The sequence below is a fragment of the Lipotes vexillifer genome, unplaced genomic scaffold (genome assembly GCF_000442215.2).
Source record: "Lipotes vexillifer unplaced genomic scaffold, Lipotes_vexillifer_v1.1 scaffold758, whole genome shotgun sequence".
Lineage (NCBI taxonomy): Eukaryota > Metazoa > Chordata > Mammalia > Artiodactyla > Lipotidae > Lipotes > Lipotes vexillifer.
In genome coordinates this window covers 1,145,393-1,170,932 of record NW_006770348.1, presented here as the reverse complement: position 1 = coordinate 1,170,932, position 25,540 = coordinate 1,145,393, and the positions used below count along the sequence as shown (strand labels likewise).

At 35.9% G+C, this 25,540-nt stretch overlaps 1 protein-coding gene across 1 annotated transcript in view; it reads right to left on the bottom strand.

Moving 5' to 3' along the window:
- LOC103086956 (teneurin-1) overlaps positions 1 to 25,540 on the bottom strand; it is a 312,048-nt gene that overhangs the window by 209,009 nt on the left and 77,499 nt on the right. Inside the window, exons 2-3 of the mRNA XM_007446072.1 lie at positions 19,091 to 19,351; positions 17,402 to 17,458 (exon numbers count right to left, since the gene is read on the bottom strand). Coding sequence (XP_007446134.1) covers positions 17,402 to 17,458; positions 19,091 to 19,351 — 318 coding nt within the window. The remainder of the gene's footprint in view (positions 1 to 17,401; positions 17,459 to 19,090; positions 19,352 to 25,540) is intronic.

Sequence of the window (25,540 nt, the reverse complement as noted above, 5' to 3'; positions counted from 1 at the left end):
AAAAAAAAAAAAAAAAAAAAAAAAAAGATTGCAACATTTATATTTAATAGTCCAATCATATATCCATAATATATTTTTCTCTTCTAGAAAATGTTTTCCAAAAGAAATTTATTTCCCTTCTGAACCAATAAAACTAAATTTAACTGAGTTTCTTACTAAAATTCCTCCTTTTGTAAATATGTTCACCATTTCCATCTTAATTTTTTAATCTTTTGGATAGAGGTACCTGGGAGTTTAAATATTTCTGGAGTCTAGATGAGCAATTAAACATAGTAAGGCTTCAATTTGGTATGGGGTACATCATGTAGGGAAACATTTATTACTACTTAATATATATACTATCCCCAAAATGTGTGAAAAGTTTGAGGTTCATTTCTTTATTACTCTAACTGTTGAGGTGCACTGTTAATATAAGACTTCAAGTTTTGCAAAATACATGGGATAAATATAACCAGTAATTTAAATATTGTTCACAATGCAGTATCTTGAGAAATGATCCTGCCTGGAGCAAGTGTTTTGTTTTCTTATGTCCATATCCCTCTTGGGTTAATTAAAAATGTATTTTATCATATCCATGTTAAAAAATGTGACATTTAACACAACTAATTTATTTAACAGAAAAAAGATGAACAAATTGCTGACCTAATTTTTTCTCCCACACATTTCACATATTTGAACTTCACACCTATCACATAGAATAAGAGTTATATGATGAAACAATTAAAATCATAAGAGACTTGAAAGAAACACTAAATATTTTTTCCGTCAAAAAACACAAACTTCTCCTTTTCTGCAAATGGCTAATAAGTTTTAATTGCACTAGAAATAGGGGCCACCTTAAATAAATCCAGCAAACAAAAAGCCCAAGTCATGAAAATCATCAATTTGGGAGCAGGGTAATTATTTGCATGATAATGTGACCAGATTTTCTAAAAAATTAGTTTATATACTGATCCCCTACAGCAGGTAAACTATGAAAAGATTTGCATATGATGCTTTTTAAGAACATGCTTTGTGCGGGGATTAAGAGACACCTGAGCTTCAAAGGGGCACTTAAAAATCTACATTGTTAAACAAGCTAGCAAGTACTCAAATGCTCCATGATAAGGCAGCAATTACTATGCATTATAGTTACAAGACCTATAAATATATTATTGGAGAATGATTTTCTGAAGCAAAACAAAAATTGAACTGGCATGGAGAGGGAAAGAGCCAGAACAGTGAAGAACAAGCAGCAGTCTTTTTTCATCCATATCAGGTCTGTGTAATAAATTACCCTCCTCTCTCTCATACTGTCAGGAGAAAACGATGTTTAGATTAAACCTCGCTAAGGCCTAAAAGGATAATTTGTCAGTATTTTCCAGTTTACTACCAATGCAGTATTGATTTGCTAGGGCTCGTCTTTCTATTTTATTTACACTAATTCAATCTGGAACAACTGAAACTTAACTTGTTGGAAGGCAAGGTATTTCTTTAAGTCTCACAGGCCCAAGGTATAAGGTATAAGAAAATATGTCCAAATTATTCTTTCTAGTTCTTGTGGGTAAAGACCAACCTCTTCATTGGAGGCAAACCATTATCAGAGAAAACCACTTTTCTGCTGAGATTTACCTTGGGCTAATTTCTTTTTAGAAAATTATGGTTCTTAGAAGAACGTGATAAAAAACAAGTTCCAAATGACTGCCCAATTTAGCAGACTCGTGACTCCAGTTCTAGGCAGCTCCTTAGAAACAAGAAGTGAAAGAGAAACACCTTGATAAACCTTCTTGTGGCTGAAGCTGATAAAAATGGCAGTGTTAATTTGATGTACAAATGACAGAGCTCAGGGAGAAAACTACACTTGAGGGAAAAGATAAAATTACTTTCCAAATCCTTACTGCTTCCTGTGCAAGTTATACAAATTAATAAACGGTATCCTACAGATCCAGGACTAAAATGAAAGCAGCCAAACGTTAAAAGAATTTATGCACATATGTTGTGGGTAAGTAAACACATATATATCAAGTACTTAATCCATAGAGCTACTGTTTCCTTTCTTTCTTTTTTGTGGCTGTTTTGTTTTGTTTTGTCTTGCTTTTCCTTCCTGAGGTACTTCAATATCTGTTGTGGCACTGTTTTGACACCAGTAAGTATGGAAGAACTGGTGAAAATGTCATGAGTTGATGGGTTCATGACTCTTTCAAGGCTGAAATGTTGAAATTTCATTTCCCACTGTTTTTTCAACTTGTACAGACACTTCCTCAAACTCTGACATGACTCAGGATTAGTAAAATCTCACTTTAACATCTTCATATAATTTCTTATCCTAGTTTTAATTTAGACTTGACTGTCCTATAGACTCACCTTTCAATTTTGACTGAATTGATTGATCAATTCTAATTGGAATGTTTTTTTAAAAAATCAATTGATGCGTCATTTGACAAAATATGGTTGTGTCTTCATAAACAAAAGGTTCAATAACTTCCACTGGAATGACCAGGCAATTCAGTCTGACAACATATCAATTTAGGCAATGTCTTAAATGAATCAAACTGTTTGACAATTTTGATTGACTTGCTTATTTTCATAAATCACTCAAAAAGATATATGTATGCGCTTATTTATTTATTTAATTATGGATACGCAACCGATTGGCATTTGCTATTTCTTAGTCTTAAAACGAACTATGCTGACTATAAAGTTCTCCTACAATACTCATTTGACTTGTAGTCTAATTGTGATTGAATATGGTTATGTCTACATGCATTGATTTGGCATATCAATTGCAGTGGTTTTTCCATGCGTAAATTAGCTTGAATATTTTACCTATAAAAGCCAGTACAGTCATCACAAACTGAAACTAAACAAATCCAGGTCTGACTGATTCAACTATTAACAAAGGGGTTTAAGAACTACTGAGTTTATTGAGCTGACTGATCAAACCATTCAGAAACCAAATTGGTTTACGCATATAGACAAGGCGCTAAAAAAATCAATTGTGCAAGAAATAACAGTCCAAATCAGTCAAAAACAGTTACTCAGTTCCCTGCAAAGACACAGTCAAAACATGTATAGCAAGAATTACATCTCTATATTTATTTATTTGTTCAAGATATTTGTTGAATACTTACTAAGTGTCCAAAACTATTCTACTGACAGAAGCTTTAAATACTTCAGTGAACAAAACAGAAAGGATCTCAGCCCTTATGGAACTTATAATTCTGATGGGGGGAACAGACAATAAACAATCATCACAGTACACAAGTAAATTATACAGAAGATGATACTTGAGGATGTGTGAGAGTTAAAGATGCAAGATCTGGAGGAAGAGAGTTCCAAGCAGAGGACTTAGCTAAGACAAAGTCCCTAAGACAGAAGTGTGCTCCAGTTTTTCTGGAGAGGGACAGAGATGCCATTGAAGTGGGAGCAGAAATAATAAGGGGAAGTGTAGAAGGAAGTGAGGTCAGAGAGATATCAGGGAGGGAATTTTAGACCACTGTAAATATTTTACTCTGAGTGAAATGAGAAGCCACTGCAATATGTTTAAGCAGAGTAGACTGACATTATTATTATTATTATTATTATTTTTTTTTTTTTAGACTGACATTTTAAAAGGATCATTCTAGGAAGGAGGGATACCTATTACGGGGTGTTAACCAGGCGAGAGATGACGGTGGTTTGGACAAGGGTGATAGCAGTAGGGTTGGTAATAAAGGAACAGTGTTTGCTGATAGAGTGGATGTAAGGTGTGAGAGTGAGAGAGCTTTCAGGATGATGCCAAGGTTTATGGCCTGAGCAAGTGGTAGGCTGGCATTTCCATCAACTGAAATGGGCGAGTCTGCAAGTGGAGCAAGTTTGAAGTAGAGGGAGGGTGAGGAGCTCAGTTTTGGACAAGTGAAATTTAAGATACCCATTAGCCATCCAGGTGCAATCATCAAGTAAGTTGAAAATGGATGTTGGAAGAGAGGACTTGGCTGAGATATGAATTTGGGACTCATTTGTGTTTTAGACGGTGTTTTAAGCATCAAGACCAAATGAGATCACTCAGTGAGTGAGTGTAAATAGAGAAGACTCTAGGACAAAGACAGCACTGGGACATTACAATATTAAAAGGTCAGAGAGAAGAGGAAGAATCAGCTAATAAGACAGAGAAGTAACTACTGAGATAAGAGGAAAACTAGGAGCATGGTAATCTGGAAGCCAGGTGAAGTAAGCACAGAGAATTCATGAATTCATCAGGAAATGAGATACTCCCTCAGTTTTAACCTTCTCTTGTCTTGGCCCTTCTTTAGCAGAGGTAACCCAAGGTTTATAAAAAATGTGGTAGAAGGGAAATTCTTGGATTATTTCACAAGACTGCCAATTTTCTCATAGTAAAAGTTATTAAACTTTTGCACAGAAGATTTCTACAGGCCACACAATCTCTCTAGCTGCAGGATTATTTCAGCGAATATAAACTTGCCAAGGGACAATGAAAATAAAAGATAAGTTACCTCAAAAAAACTAGTTTTGCACTTACAAACAACAAAATAAATGAAAATTTTTTAAACACAAATTTCTAGATGATAGGAGAATAAAACTGAAAACAAAAAAATTAAAAATATAGACCTTGGGGAATAAAGAAATGCTATTTAAAGTCAACCGCCTAGTATAATAGTCATTTGTTCACGCAAACACAATTATGTGTACACTGCTGAAATTGTTAAATGACAAATACACGTTTTTGGTTTCAAAGGAAAATAGTATGGTATATATTACATGAAAGGTTTGAAATTCTCAGCTGTCTTTGTTTTAAAACTGCTCATTTTGGCAGACAACTTTTAAACATAAAACTGCTGGTCGGCTGGATAACAATACTTCCATGCCTTCCTTGCTTTCTCTGTAAGACAGAAACGATCTCCAAACATAGCTTTTTTCCAAGTAAATAGAAGAATATAGCTCTTCCATAGACGGGGCTCTAATTTCATAATGACAATTAAAATGAGTAAGTGACTTAATAGTAATGTAAAGAGCAAAATATTACCCTTGGTCTAATAGATTTGTTTCTCATCTTATTTTTACAAGGAACACACACCAAAAAAGCTGTGTTAAAGAAATAAATCAAGAGCTACACCTGGAGATTGCCATAAAGGGAATATTTAATAATCTTGCGCTCATTGTTTTTAGGGAAGCTTTTATTTTTTTCATTTATTTTCAAACATTGGAAAGAACCCTGTAAGCAGCAATTAATTATTGGTTATTTTTCTTTTTTTTCTTTAAATGTCTTTATTGGAGTATAATTGCTTTACAATGGTGTGTTAGTTTCTGCTGTATAACAATGTGAATCAGCTATACATATACATATTATCCTCATATCTCTTCCCTCTTGCATCTCCCTCCCACTCTCCTTATCCCACCCCTCTAGGTGGATACAAAGCACCGAGCTGATCTCCCTGTGCTACGTGGCTGCTTCCCACTAGCTATCTAGTTTACATCTGGTTATTTTTAAAAAGTGGTCTAGAAAGCAAGTGAGTTGGATTCATTCCTCCTTGATACCATTGTCATTTTATTTACTTTTTAGTTATGTTAAATTAAAAATTTTAATAACACATGGTACAAAGTTCTAAAAGTACAAAAGAGCACAGATGAAAATAAATCTCCCTCCAACCCTATCCCACAGTCACCTAGTTCCCTTCCACAAATGCAACCAGAATAATCCATTTATTGTGAATATTTCCAGAGAAATTCTATACATCTACAAGCATATATACATGTTGTTCCATTAAAAATCACACATCAAGTGTAGTGTACTGGACACCACAGTTTTTAAATTGCAGGTTGTGACCTATGAATTGGTTAAGAAATAAATTTACTGGATCACAGTTAACATTAGAATGACAAGAAATAAAACAGAACAGAAAATGTCAGAGTATGCTGTTCATAGTAAGGGTAGGTATTGTCTTATGAAAATTTTTTCTAGTTTTTATTTTTGTTTATAGATTCATTAAGAACTGGGTCACAGTGTAAATTTTATTTCTTACTCTGGGTCACAGACAAAAAGGCCATTTCTATATACGATGATTCAAACCCTGTGGTTTTTGTTTAATGATGTATGTTGAAGATTGTTTTACTTCGATACATAGTTGTCTCATTTTGTTTGGGTTAAATTTATGAAAAAATATTTCAGACATCCATAAAAGTATATAAAGAGCAATAATGTAAACACTAATGTACCCCTACCACCTAGTTTAAGAAATAAAATATTATAAATAAATATGCAAATAAATATAGTGTCAATAGAGTTGAAATCCCCCTGTGCAATTTCCGCTAAGGCATTCCACTTCTCCTTCCACCATATATATTCACTCTTTGTAAGGCTACAGAGTATTCCATTGCATGACTCTACCATAAACTATACAAGTAGCCTCCTATTGATTTACATTTTGATTGATATCCCTGATTTTTTGATATTTCAAACGATGCTACTATGAACATCCTCACACGTTTCACTGCATACCCACTGACTAGCTGTAGGATAAATTCCAGGAAGTGAAATTGCTAAGTAAAAGGAGGTATATTTTTTACTAGATATTGCCAAATTTTCTTTCATAGAGATTGTATCTATTTATACTCCTATAACCAACATTTTATACACATTTACCAACAAAGTATATTATCAAATTTTTTATTTCCAATGTGATCAGTGATAAATAACATAGTTCTACTATGCATTTCTCTTAGGAGTGAGGTTAACATATTTCATATGCTCATGAACCATTCTTATTCCCTTTTCTATGGCCTAGAGTCACTTTATTTTTCATTTTATTGTTGAGACTTTTTTCTTATTGACTATGAGTACTTTTTACATAAGAGAAATTAACCCTTTGTCTTTGGATGCTAATAAAGATAACATGACAACATTTTTGTTTATGGCTTCTTTTTTTGTTGTTGCTATATCTATAAAAGCTTTTCTACTCTAAGGTTAGGACAAAATTCTCCCATATTTCCTTCTACTATTTATTTTCACATTTAAAATTTGATTCACCAGAATTTATTTTGGTGTAGGAAGTGAGGTAGAGAATCAATTTTATTGTTTTGTCGACAGCCACCCAATTGTCTCCACACCTTTTTTAAACAATCCATGTTTTCCCTAATGATCTGAAACGCTAGCATTATCATATATTATATTCCTATTTGTATTGGGTCCATTTGCAGGCTTCCTTTGCCATTCTAACACTTTATTCATGTATTAGAATAGTAGTTTAATTAAAATGAACTTAAGGGCTTCCCTGGTGGCGCAGTGGTTGAGAGTCCGCCTGCCGATGCAGGGGACACGGGTTCGTGCCCCGGTCCGGGAAGATCCCACGTGCCGCGGAGTGGCTGGGCCCGTGGGCCATGGCCGCTGAGCCTGCGCGTCTGGAGCCTGTGCTCCGCAACGGGAGAGGCCACAACAGTGAGAGGCCCGCGTACCGCAAAAAACAAACAAACAAACAAAAAAATGAACTTAAATATATTTAAACATCTGGCAAACTTATTATCACAACATTATGTTTTTTTCCAAATATTTTCAAGGTATTCTTGCATGTTGGCTTTTTTTTTTTCCCATTTGAACATTAGCGCCAGTAAATCAGAGTTTTTACATGACCAATTGACATTGTTATTGGAGCTATGTTAGAATTACAGATTAATTTAGGGAGAATTTTATGATAGTGATACTTATCATCCAAGAACAGGGTAAGGCTTTCCATTTATTTATGTTTTCTTCTATATTCCGCAATAGCATTGTTGTGTGTGTGTCTGTGTTTGTGTGTGTAAATGTATGTGTGTATGAGTGTGTGTCTTGGTCTTTTTGCTACTTTATTCCTAGGTACTTTGGTTGTCATTGTTGCTTTTGTAAAAGTAATAATTTATTCAACCACATTTTCTAATTGGTTGTGACTTATATGGAAGAAAACTATTAATTTGGTGTCCTAATGTTATACCAAATTAATTTACTGAATTTTTATCATTTGTATTAATTTATTGTTCAGTTTTCTTAGATTTTTTAGATATACAACTGTATAACTTACAAATAATAATTGACCTCACTGTTTCTAATTTTATTCCTCTCACTTCAGTCTCTCTTCTCATGGCTACAGTTGCTACCTTCATTATAAGTTTAAAGTAATTGGTGAAAATGGACATCCTTTTTCTATTCTTGACTCTAACAGAAATCTTTGTAGTGTTTCCTCACTTAGAGTAAAACTGGATTTTGTGATTTTACATAAGAAATTATATATATTTTTTAAAATTAAGAGTCTCTATCAAAAATTAATGAGCAGTAGTATAGTATAGTGGATAAATGCAAGGGTTTGGAATCGGACTGGGTTTAAATCCTCGCTTTGCCACATACTAGCTAAATAACTTTTTACTTATCCTCACTGTGCCTCAGTTCCCACATTTGTAAATGGGCATGTTATTAGTACCTAAGTCATAGAGTGGTTGTGAGAATTAAACTCCTTAATATCTAAAATACTTAACAGTATCAAGCAGAGAGTAAATATTATGTGTTTGTTTAATACAACATTGGGTTTTATGAAATGCCTTTTTGTCACCTATGCAACTTTTCAAATGGTTTGTCTATACTTATCTATTCATATGATAAATTAGAGTAACAGAATTCCTAATATTGAACTATCCTTGCATTCCCTAGTATGAACTGCACTTAGTTGTAGTGTATTATTCTTTTACTATATTGCTGGACCTTGTTTGCCAGTATTTTACTTAAAAATTTTGCATCAGTATCCACAGCTACAATTGGTTTGTAGATTTACTTTGTGATTTCTTTTTCTGCTTTAGATCTCATTGCTTTTCTTCCTTTCAAAAATTTGAAAAAAGATTTGGAAGCTTCCACTTTTGTTATGCTCTGAAAACATTTAAGTAGCATTGAAATGATGTATGTGTTCCTTAAAGTTTTGGCAGATTTTGTCTATGAAACTGTCTAGATCTGCTACTTTTCTTGGTTTGGGTGGTTCTTTGGAAATTTTATTTCTATAATATAAATTAGAAAGTTTATATTTATCTATCTTCTCAGAGCATTTTGGTCATTCATATTTGTTCTATAAAATCATCTACACCCATGTTTTCAAGCATATCTTAAAAGAGGTACACAAAGTAGTCTCTTATGAGGCAGTTGCCTCTTTATTTATAGTTATTTTGACATGCTTACCTTTTATCTTCTCCCATTTTCTTGACTGTCTTATCTATTTTATGCCCCCCCCATCCCAGAATTGGCTCTTGGATTTATTCATTAGTTCTAGATTTTTATGATACATATTTTCATTTTAACTAATATATTTTAAAATACTATGAACATGCCTATGTTTTAATTCAATTAAAATATCAAGTTGCATGGATCCTTATAAAGTAACACGCTGTACTGTAAGCACATTAACTCATTTTGGGTTTTGCTTGTTTGTTTGTTTGTTTGGTTGGTTGGTTGAGTTTTTCTTGGCCTCACCTCGCGGCTTGCAGGATCTTAGCTCTCCGACCAGTGATTGAAACCGTGCCCTCAGCAGTGAAAGCGCTGAGTCCTAACCACTGGACTGCCAGGGAATTCCCCACATTAACTCATTTTGGCTTCTTAGTACACTACTCATTAGTACACTATTTAATGTACTAATAAATAAGTGATTAAACAATATATCAAGATCAATCATGAAGACTAACCTAAATAATTCTAATTTAAAAATTACATTATTTATGCTGTATTTATACTGAAACTACTTCCACACTGAAGTCTGGTTTCAGGTAAATATAACCACGACGCATACTACATGCATGCATACCATCCATTTAGATTTATGATCTGTATGTAGATATTTATATTCTAACCTAAAATGAAAATAAATTTTCAAGCAGTTTACTTTTAGAATTGGTGACATTATAATATCTGTATCTTAACCTACTATCTCTCTATCTATCTATCTAATCCTCATATACTTCCATAGGCTATAAAGTATAGATGGTTGAATTTGACCACTTAAAAATATAAAGCTCTATATCTACAAACACAAATGCATCATATGAACCTATTTCAAAAGGCAAATGACAAACTAGGAAAAATGCATAATGCATTCAAGGTTTTCTTTTTACCTCTTATATATAAAATGTTCTTGAAAATTAATAAGAAATATGAAAATTTGTATTATATATAGAATGGATAAACAACAAGGTCCTATTGTATAGCACAGAGGACTATATTCAATATCCTGGGATAAACCATAATGGAAAAGAATATAAAAAAAGAATGTATGTATGCGTATAACTGAGTCACTTTGCTGTACAGCAGAAATTAGTACAACCTTGTAAATCAACTGTACTTCAACTTAAAAAATTAATTAAAAATGAAATAGAAAAATTCAAATAGAAAAAATTGGTAAAGGATGTCAACAGACAATTTAGGAAAAAGAAATGTATACGGTCCATTAACATACAAAAAGATGCCCAAGCTCACTCATAAGTAAATTGCAAAATAATAGCACAAAAAGATACCATAGTTCATCTAGCAGATTGGGTATTAGAAATCTTTTTCATTCCTTGCCAGTGTTGAAAAGGATACAGGAAAACAGATGCATTAGTAGTATATAGCATTAGTAGGAAGATAAACTGGTTGTTTAAAGGGGAAATTTGGTAATATCTATAAAAAATGTCAAATGTACATATCCTTGGCCCATCATTTCTACTTCTAAGAAATTATCCAACAGGTATGCAAAAAAATGTGTACAAAGATGTTAAGTACAGCATTGTGTTTTTTGGGGGTTTTTTGTTTTATTTTGCGGTACGCTGGCCTCTCACTGTTGTGGCCTCTCCCGTTGCGGACCACAGGCTCCGTAAGCGCAGGCCCAGCGGCCATGGCTCACGGGCCTAGCCACTCCGCGACACGTGGGATCTTCCCGGACTGGGGCACGAACCCGTGTCGCCTGCATCGGCAGGCGGACTCTCAACCACTGCGCCACCAGGGAAGCCCCAGCATTGTTTTTAATATCAAAGCTCTGGAAACCTAGATTTCCATAAACAGGGGACTAAGTAAAAAATGATACATACAGAAACAGAATACTATACAGCTATTAAAAAGAATAAGGCAAGGGAATTCCCTGATGGTCCAGCGTTAGGACTCGGTGCTTTCACTGTCGGGGCCTGGGTTCGATTCCTGGTCGGGGAACTAAGATCCCGCAAACCACGCAGTGTGGCAAAAAAAAAAAAAAAAAAAAAGAATAAGGCAGATCTATACTGCAGACATGGAAAAATATAATATTAACTAGATAATAATATTATATATATTATATAGATATAATTTAACATTATATATTTATATATTTAATATTATATAGGTATAATATTAACTAGAAAAAAGTTACTGGTCTTTTTTTTACTATGTTATCCCATTTGTACATGTACAGAACATTTGGGGAATGATACATAATACACTGTTAACAGTGGCTACCTCTCAAGAGTGTCTTGATAATTTCTTGCCCTGGTGATACAACTGGAAGTCCTAGTTATAAAATTACCTAAAAGATTTATATGCCGGTTAATAATTTTTATTTTCTTGCATATGCACGATGGAATCTTTGTAATCCTATGACTTTTATACGTTATATAGAAGCATAAAGAGGGAGAGGATTTTCACTTTAAACATGTTTTTACTGTTTTAATTCTGAAACCATCAGCTGATATTACTTTCATACTAAAAAAATAGTAGTTAAAATTCCCTACTAAAAAGGAAAATATAAGCTTGTTATATCTAACTTGATAATGGCTTGAAATTTCAATATCATCAAAATTGTTTTCAACTGTAAGAGTATCATGGTCATCGCAGAAGTGTCTCACCCACACATAAAGTGATCCCAATGACTTACACTCTTCCTCTGATCATGTAACATCTCCAAAGGAGCCATTACAAAGTCATCTGCACTGTCTTATACATGCCTAATGGGTCCAACAGAGCCATTAGGATGTCAGTTATATGGCAGGGCTCCTGCCAAAGCTATTACCAAGTCATTGCATTGTTTCACACACTTCCTTCGACATTCAGATGATTCCCGAGGAACTGTTATCATGGCTATGGAAGTGTCCTGTATAACTTACACTACCAAGGGAAAACAAAAAAAAGCAAAAGAAAGAAGTGTAGAACAAACAAATCCCTTCCATTAAATGCACATGAATGGCCCCACATGGTCAAATATCAGAAGGCATTAACTCCTCGTTTGGGTATAACTATTATATGTCATTCAAGAAACCCAGGTGTTATTAGGCTAGCTATTTTTTCACCACTCCTGCCTGCTGTTCCGATGAAGCAATTCAGGGTCTGAGAATGACAAATGCATGGCTATGATGGTATGGTGTTTATTGGTAGCACATGGTATATTACCAGGTTTCTGTGGTATGCAGTACAGAAGCAATAGGGAGTAGTACTAACGGATTTTTTGGCTATCATGGGATTGTATCAGATAATCCGTTACCTGTAAAGTTCCTGAGCAGTGCATAGGGGGCTCAGCTGCCCAACAATCATGGAAATCAACAGGGCTTCTGAGTAGCTGAAATCCCAGCTCTACCTTAAGGGGTTACTACAATGACGATAGGACATACAATAGTACAAAGTTATCCCTCAGCCAGGTCTGAAGTGCTTCATTGAATTCCCTCTCATAGTCTTCTCTACTTAGCAGAACAAGATTGTTGGCTATTAAAATGCTGTATTATTTAAGGTAAGACAAGTGCAAGGAATTTTACCCAGTTTGAAATGAGAAGGTAGGCTGAACTCTGCTACGCTAGAGTTTTCTGGGACACCAGATGTTTCAGAAGCCACACTGCATGTCTGGCTAATCCTTGATAAAAGAGACTTCACCCTGTAGCACCTACCTCACAATACATGCATAATAAATTCCTGTTGTGTGAAAGATAACCACGACTAAGATTTATTGAGCATTTAATTTAATATAAAACACTGTAAAGTGCTATATGTCCATTTTCTCATTTAATCCTCACATACAAAAACTAAAATAGGTAATGTCTCCATTTGACAGACAAGGAAACTGAGGCTTGGAGAGCTTTAGTTACCTGTCCAAGGACACACAGTAACGTGGCAGAACCATGGCACAAACATAGATCTATCTTATACCACAGTCCATGTTCTTAATCACTCACCGTCCAGAGAACATTGTCATTTAGACTGCATTAATACAACAATTTTTACTTTAATAAATGATTTCACATCCCTTGTGTTCTCATAGCAAGCTGCACATATTTTTTTATCAGGGTACTAACTAAATCGTATTAAAGTTAGCTCTTTATCTTCTCTGGTAGACCTCACTGAGTATACATGCTCACTTGACTCTGACCGCCTGCATTGCAAACTGCTCCAAGAATCCAGTGGATGGGTTCCCAGAAAGCAACATTTATATCGCTGACCTTACTCCCTGGTTGTAGCTGATGGGACCAGTGGTAGACATCTGACTCAAGCTGGGAAAATTAATCTGTCTCGTTGGAATTTAGAAACGGCATTGAAAAACATCCAGTTAATCTCAACTTCTTTCCTGAACAGAAGAAATATAAACTGGAGAACTGTATGAGGTTTTATGTCTGCCTTGTGGATGGAGATTTAGAGAAAGTAAATCTGCAGAGACAGGACTGAAGGAAATGGATTCAGAAGCAAGAGGCAAAGCCCAGGCAATTCTTCTAATCTAGTTCCTTCTTTTGTCCAGGTCCCATGAAGCACTCACATGCCCTTTTTATGAATTTGTTTTTCTCTCTTTAAGCTAGCTCAAGCTGTTACCTGCAATAACAATAATAAATAATAATAAACAATCCTAATTAATAGGGCATCAATCTTGCCCACTAGACTGTAAATTCCTTGAGGGTGGAGATCGTGTACTGGTCATCGTTTATATATCCCCAGTCTCCAATACAGAGCCCGGCAAAGAGTAAGTGCTCAATAAATATTGCTTACACGGAAATAGCATTATCAACAAGAGCACAGCCATAAATAACTTCTTTGCAACTTATACTTTATTAGTTAAAGGTTATAAATGTCTTTTCTCTACCTATTTCCCTCTATTTAGCTTCTTGATAAGCAATTTCGTTTTCACATTTTCTAATCCAAGTGTTTCATTTAGGCCATATGTGAAAAACACATTCTTGGAAATTGATTATTCAGATTTAGCTGTTGATATAGTTTTTTCCTCCAACCTAATGTAGAGTCAAATGAAATTACTGAGGAACACCCTAATCACTGAGGTTAACGCTCAAGTAGGACTGCCAAATCCTTCTAAGAAAAGCCCACTGGATCACCTGTCAGAGGCAGTTGTGTGTTAGATGACCAGAGGTTTGACCCACCGTAGCATTTCTATTAGAGAAGATCTACAAAATATATTATCTCTCAGTTTCAATTCTTCCCCTCAGAGCAAAGCATATTTTTCATTTATTTAGTGCCTACTGGGCTCCAGATCCAGTGGCTAAGTACTGAAGCAAAAATATGGGATAAACCAGGCTTAAGTAGCTTCCTATCTAGTACTTATTAAAACCCATCGTGAAGATAGAAAATACACAACTCAAGTATTAGACTATAATGAATAGTAAGGTTGGTAGTAACGTGGAATGGGAGTAGAAAAGGAGGAAAATGAATAAAGTATTATGACTGACATCAAAGTGTCCTGCTCACGGGCCTCAGGCTGAAGCTAACTTGAGTAAATCTGCATTTTTCCTAACAGCCGATTAAGCGTCAATAGACAACAAAGGGTTTACTTAGGACAAATTTCAGGGAATGGAAATAAAGTGCATTAGTGTTCTGATTGCCCTGTGAAAGACGAGAAATCCACATTCTCTTCTGTTACCTGCTGCTCTCCCTTCCTTGTACTGCAGACCTCTCAGTCTGTTTCGGTACTGAAATGGAAGGTTATTTATTTTAATTTTTCATGGGTTAAAGCATATCAGAAACTTCAATTCAATTAAGGGTAACCAAATAGAGTTTACGAAAATGAGGAAAAATAAATATTTTCAAAGTCTTGATCGATTAATTAAATGAAAGAAATAAGTCCTTATAAACATGATTTTGGAAATATAAGTAGAAAATCCAAGACATTATAGCCCAGGATGGATAGAATTGAAAGTGTCTTTGAAATCACATCTCAGAATCTTTCTCTGTTGAACAGCACACCCAAATTAACAATTTCCCCTATCTTCACTTCTCTCCCAAATTTACAGGGGTGAAGCTTAAATCATCCTAAACCGATCCATGATATTGTGCCCATTGCCTCATCAATAATCTAAAAATCAGAATGTACATAGGAAGACAGAAACAAAATAAAATGTCATTGACATTAACTGAAACACAGGGATGGAGTGGCAAGGAGTCTGAGGTAGTGAAGTATATAAATCCCCCAAATTTTAAGCTATTTACTCTTTTCAAACATAGTAATATAGAAACTCAAATTACTGAAGTAGATTCCTTGCTAGGTCTGCTTTCATGAATGTATGAGATCAATGGGAAATAAATAGCGACATTTGCACACAAATGTTAATTCGTTAAAAATAACTTGTTTTTTCAAATTAACGTTTTTTTAGAAAAACCATTTACACTCTCAACTCAAACCTCTGTGAGAATCTATGGAAATGTTGAAGGCAGGCCAGGCCTGGTATCACTGACTGAAAATTTTTGGAATCTAAATTGGTGAAATCTTACTCTAGGTCGTAAGATTCCAAATTGTATACTCCTTACTGAAAATTACTAGTAGGAGCAGAGTAAAACTTACAGAACTCTGAGTAGAGAAAAGTTGTTCAAGTTCATATCTTATATTCATTCATGATCCAAGGGAGGAAAAAAGTGGCTATTTGGAAAACAATCAATTGTATTTAGCTAACTTGTTTCTGAATTGCTGTTTAACTCTTCCTCCTATGTAAAATGCTGATAACAATAGAATCATTCCACAGATGGGTCAGGAGGATGAAATGAGATAAAGATATTAAAAGTGTGTTTGGAAATTGTGAAGTGCTGATCAGTAAGAATAGTGAACATTCTTATTGTACTCATATGTTACGAGTACTATTCTAAACCTTTATATACATTCATTTATTCAATCATCACAAAATCTTAGAGGTAGATAGTAATATTCTCCTTGTTTTACAAATGATGAAGTTCAGGCACAGAAACTTCAGACAACTTTCCCAAGATCACACAGCTGGGATTTAAATCTCAGCTGTCTGGCTTCACAATACAAACTTTTTATCACTATGTTCTACTGAAATCCTCCTTGGAGATGCACATTGGGTCAAAAGAGGCTTACAGTTAAGGACTAGTTTTTAGCAGAGTGGATCATAGTTTTATATCGGCGCCCTGCCCAATTTTGTGGTAGCGCATCCAGTTCCTAAAATAAATCATAAGGAAAATAAACCTATAAAGAAAAGAAAAGATACACGGCCTTTACTCCTGAGTCTTCCAACTCTGTCTCAGTAAATAGTGTTACATGATCAAGGTAGATGGCTGATTACAGACTTAAGGCAAAACAAAACTGAACAGCCCCAAACATTCCTGAAGGTTCCTAACACATCCAAGGGACGTGGCACGTGAACACAGTGCGTATAGTGGCTCATCACAGTAAGCAGTTCTCATGGTGGAAGAAGGGGAGGATAATATGCATTTTGATGAAGCTGATTCTAATATATCTTCCCTCTGATCCATTTCCCCCAGTTCCTTACATATTTTGAGTCATTGCCCTGTAGTCAGATGTGAGGATTCCCTCTGCCACAAAGTGTTTGATTTTCATTAAAATCATTAATAAATATTGCTTTCAGTATCCCTCTGCAAAGGGGCAAAGCCCAATGAGCACAATGAAGGCAAAAGTAAAAGGACACCAATGTCCCCTCACTAAGGAATGACACAGTATAAAAACAGGTCTACAGAAAAGAATCAACAACATTTCCTTCATTTGAAGGTGTTATTTATAATTGATGACATGGGTATAGTGTGATTCTTAAGTCAAGCCAGAGCGTCGGAAGGAAAAGACCAAGACCATTTGCTAGGTGTAAAGTTATGACAGTATCTGAACTATATACTATGTTAACGGCTAGAGTCATGTAAAATATCATAGATAATGTATTGATAGAACAGAAAGTCATGAGGCCAAAACCAACCCAACCTGATGTAAATCTCTGCCTTCATGCTAAATCAACGTTTTCCTATTCTACCTAGCACCACCCCCCCCACCTCCTCATTACTGTCAACATACACATACATGAAGTCTTCCAGAGGAAAGCAAACCAACAAGCTACCAATAAACTAATCTTTGACAGGTTAATTAACCAGGCCTGTGTGTTGTTTATCAGATGGGCAGGGTTGAATGTTGTAGGGTGGGTGTCAGGGATGGGGTGAGGTAAAATAATTTGTCGTTGAATATTTGGAAACACTTGCCTTGAGTAGACCCAGCTTGAGCCTCCATGTCACAACAAACAGGAGAGAATTTAAAACCTGTAATAGCAAACATTTTTACTAATTAATCCTTGTCCAAGTCATCTGGGATTCTTCAATCTTCAATCCTTACCCTTCATCCAGCAGTATTTTTTAAATAACAAATTCAGTGAAATACGATTCACATACCATAATGTTCACATTCTTATTAAAGTGTACGATTCAGTGGCTTTTAGTATTTTCACAGAGTTGTGCAACTACTACCACTATCTAATTCCAGAAGTTTCATCACCCCAGAAGAAACCCCATACCTAGGGTCTTGCAGGAGTAGAAGAATGGTGGAGCCCTACGGGGAAATTCCTTTCTTTTATTTTAATGTTTCAACCCAGTGAACTGGCTATAACTTCCTTATGTCAGGAGTGAGATGACGAAGAACAGTAAGTCTCTGAAATACAGGAGAGCCTCTATCACCCCATTTCACATAAATTTGGTCGTTATTTTTCCTGTTTGACAGTTGAAGCCCCAAAACTGTAGGGACTAGCCCAAGGTCCCCCAACTTCCATCCTACTGCTGCTTCACTTACATGAATATGCACGACATAGATCAAATATGTTCCCTTCTCACTTCCACACTTCACCTCCTCTGCACTCTTCGCCTAAGTCAACAATACATACATACATACATACATGAAGATAAACCTAAAATATCAAGACCCTCAAGGATATTTGGTGATAGGATATTTAGTGATATTACAAATGTCATTCCTGATTATATCCTTGTGGCCAATGTCTCCTACAGGCTGAAGGAGGCAGAGGAGGATAGAACAGAAAAAGCTGCAGGTACAGGGCTGTTGGCTACCTCTCTGACACCTGAGAAAATACTCATTAGCCAATGCTAACAGACCAGGCTTTGTGGTCATGGTGATGGGACCTATGAAATTTAGACAAACAGAATGAGGAGGAGATTAGATTAATGTGTTTAATAAGCATTAATGTGATTTTTATGAAAGGACTTTGTTCTTCGGTAGGGACAGAAAAGCAGACAACAAAATAGATTAACCTCTTCCCAACAAATCAAAATGACAAAACTTTTCCATTTCTAAAAGATGTAAGAAAATAATATATAACTACAATTTAATGATACTGCTGTTACTACTTATTGTCTGGCAAATGGCTGATGTTCACCTTCTGGTTTTTTTAATCATTTCAGTCCAATCTGGTTAATTTGCCTTTCTCTGTACACTTGACAGGTTAATCTGAATCAAAATAGAGAGCACGTACAGAATAAGCTTGCTATACAGCTGTTCGTCTCATTGTTCATATATTGATACAAAGCCAAAATACATGACATGAGTACTTCTAAAATAAATATCACTAGTATTGCACTGGAAAATGAAGATGAAAATAAAAGGTGAGCAATGAATAAGACATGCACAATATTACTGACTCTATGAGATTTATTTCCTTTGGGGGAATCACCAGAAAGAAAAAGTACTTCATCTATTATTGTAAATGAATGTGTCTATTTGCCAGATACTTAGGCACATGCCTTGTCCATGGGACCCTGCTAACCTGCATCTCCATTCTGCAGACGAAATGAAGGGTAGGCAGACATAGGGAAGGAAAGCAAATCAAAGGCTAAAACCTGCATCCTCTCTGGGTTTTATGTAAACAATATAGATAGTTCTATTACCATTCTCTCCATCAGACTTCCTTTCATGGTCAGTGTCAGTCAAGGACAATGCGGAGTTGGCCCGGCTGGACAAACAGGAACTATGCTCTGACTTCATCCCCCTTATCCACATTCTCAGCGCATGGTCAGGGGAGGCAGCACCTTCTGTCTCCGTGTCCACATCGGATCCCATCTCTAGCTGGTAGCCATGCCGAGAAACACTGTGCATGTCTGTCTGGTAGCCAGAGCACAGAGTGTGAGGGGTTTCACAAAATTCCATCTCTGAGAAGACACAAAGTTCAGAAAAAAGGTTTATTAACATACAGAAATACCTGGTAAAATTCGACCTTTTTGTCCTTATGTCCCTCTTCCCCATTGCTAGTATTTATGTGTTTTTGCCAAGTTAGAATTCTGGCCTTTATATTTATGGTAGCTAGGATTCTGTGCTTATTTTGCACTTCTGTAGCTTAAAATTATGCTCCTGTTGATTCTTACAAAGTTCTGGAAAAAGCATGCCCAAAATAGCTTTATACCTACAATTTTAGGTTGCACAAATGTAATGAAATAAGTGAATGCAGGGGAGTATAAAGTGTAGAGAGCTGTCCTTTAAAAGATATTTCTCTTCTAGGAAGAATATATATGATCTTCAGAGCACACCTATGCTTAAAATATTAAAATTATTGGCTTTTCTAAGTATTTAATATACCTTCGGGTTAAGAAGAAATAATTCAATGTGAAAACTCTGAGGAAAAAACATTAAGTATACTTTTTGAAAGTATTTTTCCTAAAACACATTAGTCTAAACTCTAAAATTATGAGGACTTAATATCACTATTTTCCATTGTCTCCAAAGAAGTATGAGGCTGACTTTATGCTAATTATTCTGTTTCATTCATTCTTTCAAGAAATACATAAAAAAACTTTCAATCGTATATTGCACCTCAGCAATGCTTCAAGGCTTGAATTCTCCCCCCAGTTCCCCCTAAGCCTTAGAATCATAAAATGTTTAAGATCTTAGAGATGCTGTAATGAATCCCTTGTGTTTACAGTTGAGGAAAATGAAGTCCACAGGGTAGATGTCACTTGTCCACAGCCAACGTTAGATAGCAACAGAGCCCCTTTTCCTAAAACACTCATCTGGGCATGGTGTCTGCTAGACACCAAGGAAGCCCCATCAATTTACTGCATGAATATCAGGCATTCATTCAGTCTTACAGTCAATTTTGCATTCAATTATGGCAAGTTGTCAAAAGGGGGAAAAGATGCTTTAACAGACCTTAATAAGTTAATGAAAAATGACCACATGCCAAGACATATCATCTGAAATGTCCATGTAATACTTAGATAAGGTAATCCAGGGATGTTGTACACTATACAGGATTTTCTCAGACTGACATCAGAGACAGGGTATGTCATTTGGCCAGGAAGAAGCTTAACTGAGCACATCTAATCCTTAGCACATATCAATAAAATGCAAACCCTAAAATGAATTTAATTCCTTGAATACAGAAAGTGCTAGAATTTAGACTGACCATATACTAGAAAGAAGAGTACAGAATACAAATATATTTTTAAAAATAGCAATTTTTGTGACATGTAATTGCCAAACAAGGGTTTAACAAATCAAATCTTAATGCTTATTCAACAGCCATTAGGTACCCAGCACTGTGTTCTGTGAAACAGGTATTACAGGTAAATAAAGCTACTATATTTTATTATGAAAAGTCAATTATAAATTCTTTCAGGGTTATATGTCACTGTTGAGGATGTTACTTATGATTTCTGTGATGAATGTCTTTTTTAAAAAGAAATTTATTTATTTTTATTTATTTTTGGCTGCGTTGGGTCTTCGTTGCTGCGCGCGGGCTTTCTCTAGTTGCGGTGAGCGGGGGCTACTCTTTGTTGTGGTGCACGGGCTTCTCATTGTGGTGGCTTATCTTGTTGCGGAGCACGGGCTCTAGGTTTGCGGGCTTCAGCAGTTGTGGCACGCGGGCTTCAGTAGTTGTGGCTCGTGGGCTCTAGAGCGCAGGCTCAGTAGTTGTGGTGCACGGGCTTCTCATTGTGGTGGCTTATCTTGTTGCGGAGCACGGGCTCTAGGTTTGCGGGCTTCAGCAGTTGTGGCACGCGGGCTTCAGTAGTTGTGGCTCGTGGGCTCTAGAGCGCAGGCTCAGTAGTTGTGGTGCACGGGCTTAGTTGCTCCACGGCATGTGGGATCTTCCCGAACCAGGGATAGAACCCGTGTTCCCTGCATTGGCAGGCAGATTCTTGTTTTGTTTTGTTTGTTTTTGGTGGTACGCGGGCCTCTCACTGTTGTGGCCTCTCCCATTGCGGAGCATAGGCTCCGGACGCGCAGGCTCATCGGCCATGGTTCATGGGCCCAGCCGCTCCGTGGCATGTGGGATCTTCCCGGACCGGGGCACGAACCCGTGTCCCCTGCATCGGCAGGCGGACTCTCAACCACTGCGCCACCAGGGAAGCCCGGCAGGCAGATTCTTAACCACTGTGCCACCAGGGAAGTCCTGTGATGAATGTCTTTAAGAGTAATTCTATTTTTCTACCAAAATTGTCTAAATTCTATAGGAGTGATGCTTAAAAAATGGCATGGTTTCCACTTGTCAAACATAAAACCTTATGAAACTGTGCTTCTTGACATAAGGCTAAAAGTAAAACTCCATTTTGCCCAATATAAATCTTAGTGATCTAGAATATGGGATTGGTTAATATTCATGCGTCTTAATTTCACAAAGTTTCATTATCCAATCCTACTGTGTAGTTGTTGCTACAGCAACCTCATCATGAACCTGTCAGCTTGGAGCTGTAGGAAAGAATTTTATATAGGCCTGCATTCACAGCTTCCTTCATTCCCCTACACCAGTGGGTCCCAAACTTTGGCATGCTCCAGAATCACCTGGAAGGCGTGTCAAAACACAGACTGCTGGGCCTGCCTTCCCCACACCCCCAGTTTCAGTGTCTGATTCAGCTGGTCTGCAGTAGGGCCAGAGGATCTGCATTTCTAACAAGTTCCCAGGTAAGGCCTACGCTATTTGTCCAGGGACTTTGAAAACTGCTTCTCTAGAGATTTCTCTGAAATCAGCGGGAACCAGGAAAAGGGGAGAAGTGAGAGAGCAACCTTATTGTGGCATTACCAAAGATTTTTCAACAACAGCTCAAATTCTATTCGGAGACACAAGCAAGAAAGTGTTTGAGCTGAATTACTGTGAACTGCCGCCCCCCCCCCCAACCCCCCATTTATTTGCCATGGATTCAGGGCACTAATTAGGAAATTTACTTTAGGAATTAATCTTACTTTAGGAATTAAATTTACTTCAGTGAATTAAATTTACTTTAGGAATATTTAGGAAATAAATTTACAGACTTGCATTTATTTTCACTCATACGATGGCATATGAGATGAGACTTTCCAAAGATTTTAATATGAGCATCTGAGTCATAGTAAAGACGTTCACTGGAAAAGGATGAGCAAATAAAAATAAATACATGGCTAATCTGTCATTTCAGATAATAACAGAGAAGTTTTAAAAAATAACCACTGATGGATGGAAGCACAATCGCTCTTTGTTAAAGAGATTTGTTTCCCATTCAAAAAGAAACTTGAACGTGGATTTGTTCCCTTCTAAGGAAATGTGGTATAACATGATAAAAAAATTACATAAGATTTCTATTGGAACTATGATTTGAATACAAAGACTAAACCCCACATTCTCTTAGATACAGTCAGATAAAAGTACACTGCCTTGCCGATAAATAACTTTTGAATGAAACAATGCAAGTAAGTTATCAGTTGTTCATTTTTTAATGATAAAGAAAGAAATTAATAAATAAATAAGGAAAGAGAGAAAAGGAAAAGTTCCACTTATTTACAGTAAGTGTTATTCATTGAACAGCCTCGCTTCCCATTCTTGAAATCAATGTTACCATTGTAAATTATTTCCTTAAATACACAAATGTCTTGGTGGTGTTCAAAATTCCCACAGGATGCATTTTCTATAAAGCACTTACAAAGCACCATAAGTGGATGTTTTTAGCCTTGCACATATAACCTTGTTACCTAAAATGCTACAGATTCCCTAGAGAAGATAAAGTTCAATGGATTTATTATAGATCTATTCTTACCAAAAAGCTAGTCACAAGAGAAATATAAGTACAATCTTAGAATATCTAGGATTTAAATGGACAGACTGGAAACATGAGAAACTACATTTCAGGAGTAAACAGACACAGATGTTGCCAAGTGAATGATGTGTGTGGGCCTTACAAACATGTATTTAATTCTTATTGTAAGGAAAACCTATTTTGCAGTCTTGTAGGAGACAAAATCTGAGCAAATTAATATAGAGTTGAAATCCAGTTTTTAAAATGGGCAAAAGATTTGAAGAGATACTTCACAAAGAAAGATACAGGAATGACCAATAAATGAATGAAACGATGCTCAACCTCATTAGTTATTAGGAAAGTGCAAACTAAAACCACAATGAGATACAACTACAGACCTACCAGAACGGCTAAAAAATTCTGATCACACCAAGCGTGGAGCAACCTTATACACTGCTGGTAAGAAAGTAGAGTGGTACAACCACTTTGGAAAACAGTTTGGCAGTTCCGTAAAAAGGTGAAGCTAAATTTAACAGGAGAGCAAGGCACTTCTGGTCATTTATCACGGAGAAATAAAAATTTCTGTCCACACAAAAATCTGTACGAGGTTGTTCAGAAGGTTTACTCATTAACAGCTAAAAATTAGAAACAACCCAAGTGTCCATGAATAGCTGAAATGATAAATCATCTGTGGTATATGCACACTATGGAATACTACTCAGTCAAAAAAAAATGAACTATTGATATATAACAAGATGCATGGACCTCAAAATAAGCGAGTGAAAAAAGACCAACAGAATGTGTATGCAATGCATGCTTCCATTTAAATAAAGTTCTAGAAAATGCAACCAACCTATAGTGACAGAAAGTAAATCAATGGTTATCTGGGGAAGACAATAAGGGAGAAATGGAGAACAAAGGGGCACAAGGAAACCTTTGGGACGATCTAAATATCTGCTATCTTGACTATGGCAATAGTTACACATGTGTATACATACCAAAGTTTATCATATTGTACACTTTGAGTATGTGTAGTTTACTGTACTTCAACTATACCTCTACAATTGTTTTTTTAGTGGATTGTACCCCACCAGATAGTAAGAGAGTGGAGCTAAGGGTCTCTGAGCCAGAAGGAGGCCCTGCTTTTTTCCTCCTAGTGGAAGAAAGCACATGTAATATGAACAAAAAGGTAGTCAAAATTCTGTTTTGCTTATTTATAAGTCAAGAGGCAATCAAGGCTAAGTGACTCACGATTTCTCACTGATCCTCTAGGGAGCACTTTTTTCCTAGGAACATTATTGAAAACCATTTTTCGAAAACCAGTTTTAGGGCGGAAACTGAAGATGAAACTGATCACTGGTCAGCTTTCAGCAGCTAAGGGAACATTCTGTAGTTGGAAATCATGTGACTAGATTGAGTGGACTGGCACGAAGGATCACTTTAGGCCTCTATTAATGCTAATAATTTAATAATTTTTAAAAATTCTATGAAGTGCTGAATAAAATGAACTATTGTATATTCTCTCTGAATCTAGGGATTGATCTTCAGGTGTTCAACCTGGAGAAGTCATTTATCAGAACTTGAAAGGGAAAGTAATACTTATATCAGCATTCTTCTAGAACTTCTGAGTTTCTGATGAGCTCAAGACTTTATTTTTCTTTAAATTCTACCCATCCACATTTCCTCTTAAAATGGAGCTTTAAGTCATCACACTCCAAATAAATAAATGGAGGCCAAAAAGCATGGTATATCTTAGCCATGACCTGAGTGATTTGGAATATAACTTCCAAAGAGTGCAGTCCATTTCCAAAATAAGAAAGAGGGAGAGGGGATAAAATTATTAGCTTTCATTACTGTAATTCATAACAAGCCTTACAGACTATATGCAAAGACAGCTGTTATTAATTAGCCATGCAGTTTTTGGGTAAGTCATTTAATATCTTGGAGCCTCAGTTTTCTCATTTGCAAAATGTTCAGGTCCAACTAGAAGCAAATCTCTAGGTGACCTCCCTTGACCTCTATAAATTTCTGTAATTATAACTTAAGCCTGTTATGGCAAAATGTGGAATAGTTAATATTTTCAAATTGGAATGGGGAAAGAACTAGTGGTTTTATGAGTCAGGGTGCTATTCATACTTCCACTGTGAAAGATAATCAGTCACATTAGCTAAATAAGATCTTGTGTCATGATTACAAGTCTTGCTATGTTAAAGTACTGATATAGCCTAGGTATCCATTGTGAATTGCAAGATTATTAATAAACCGAGTACATAAAATATATCATGTAAAAAGTCTACTTAATAAATAGTTTCTGATCAAACATGAAATTATCAGTCTACAAACATGGCTATTACAAAC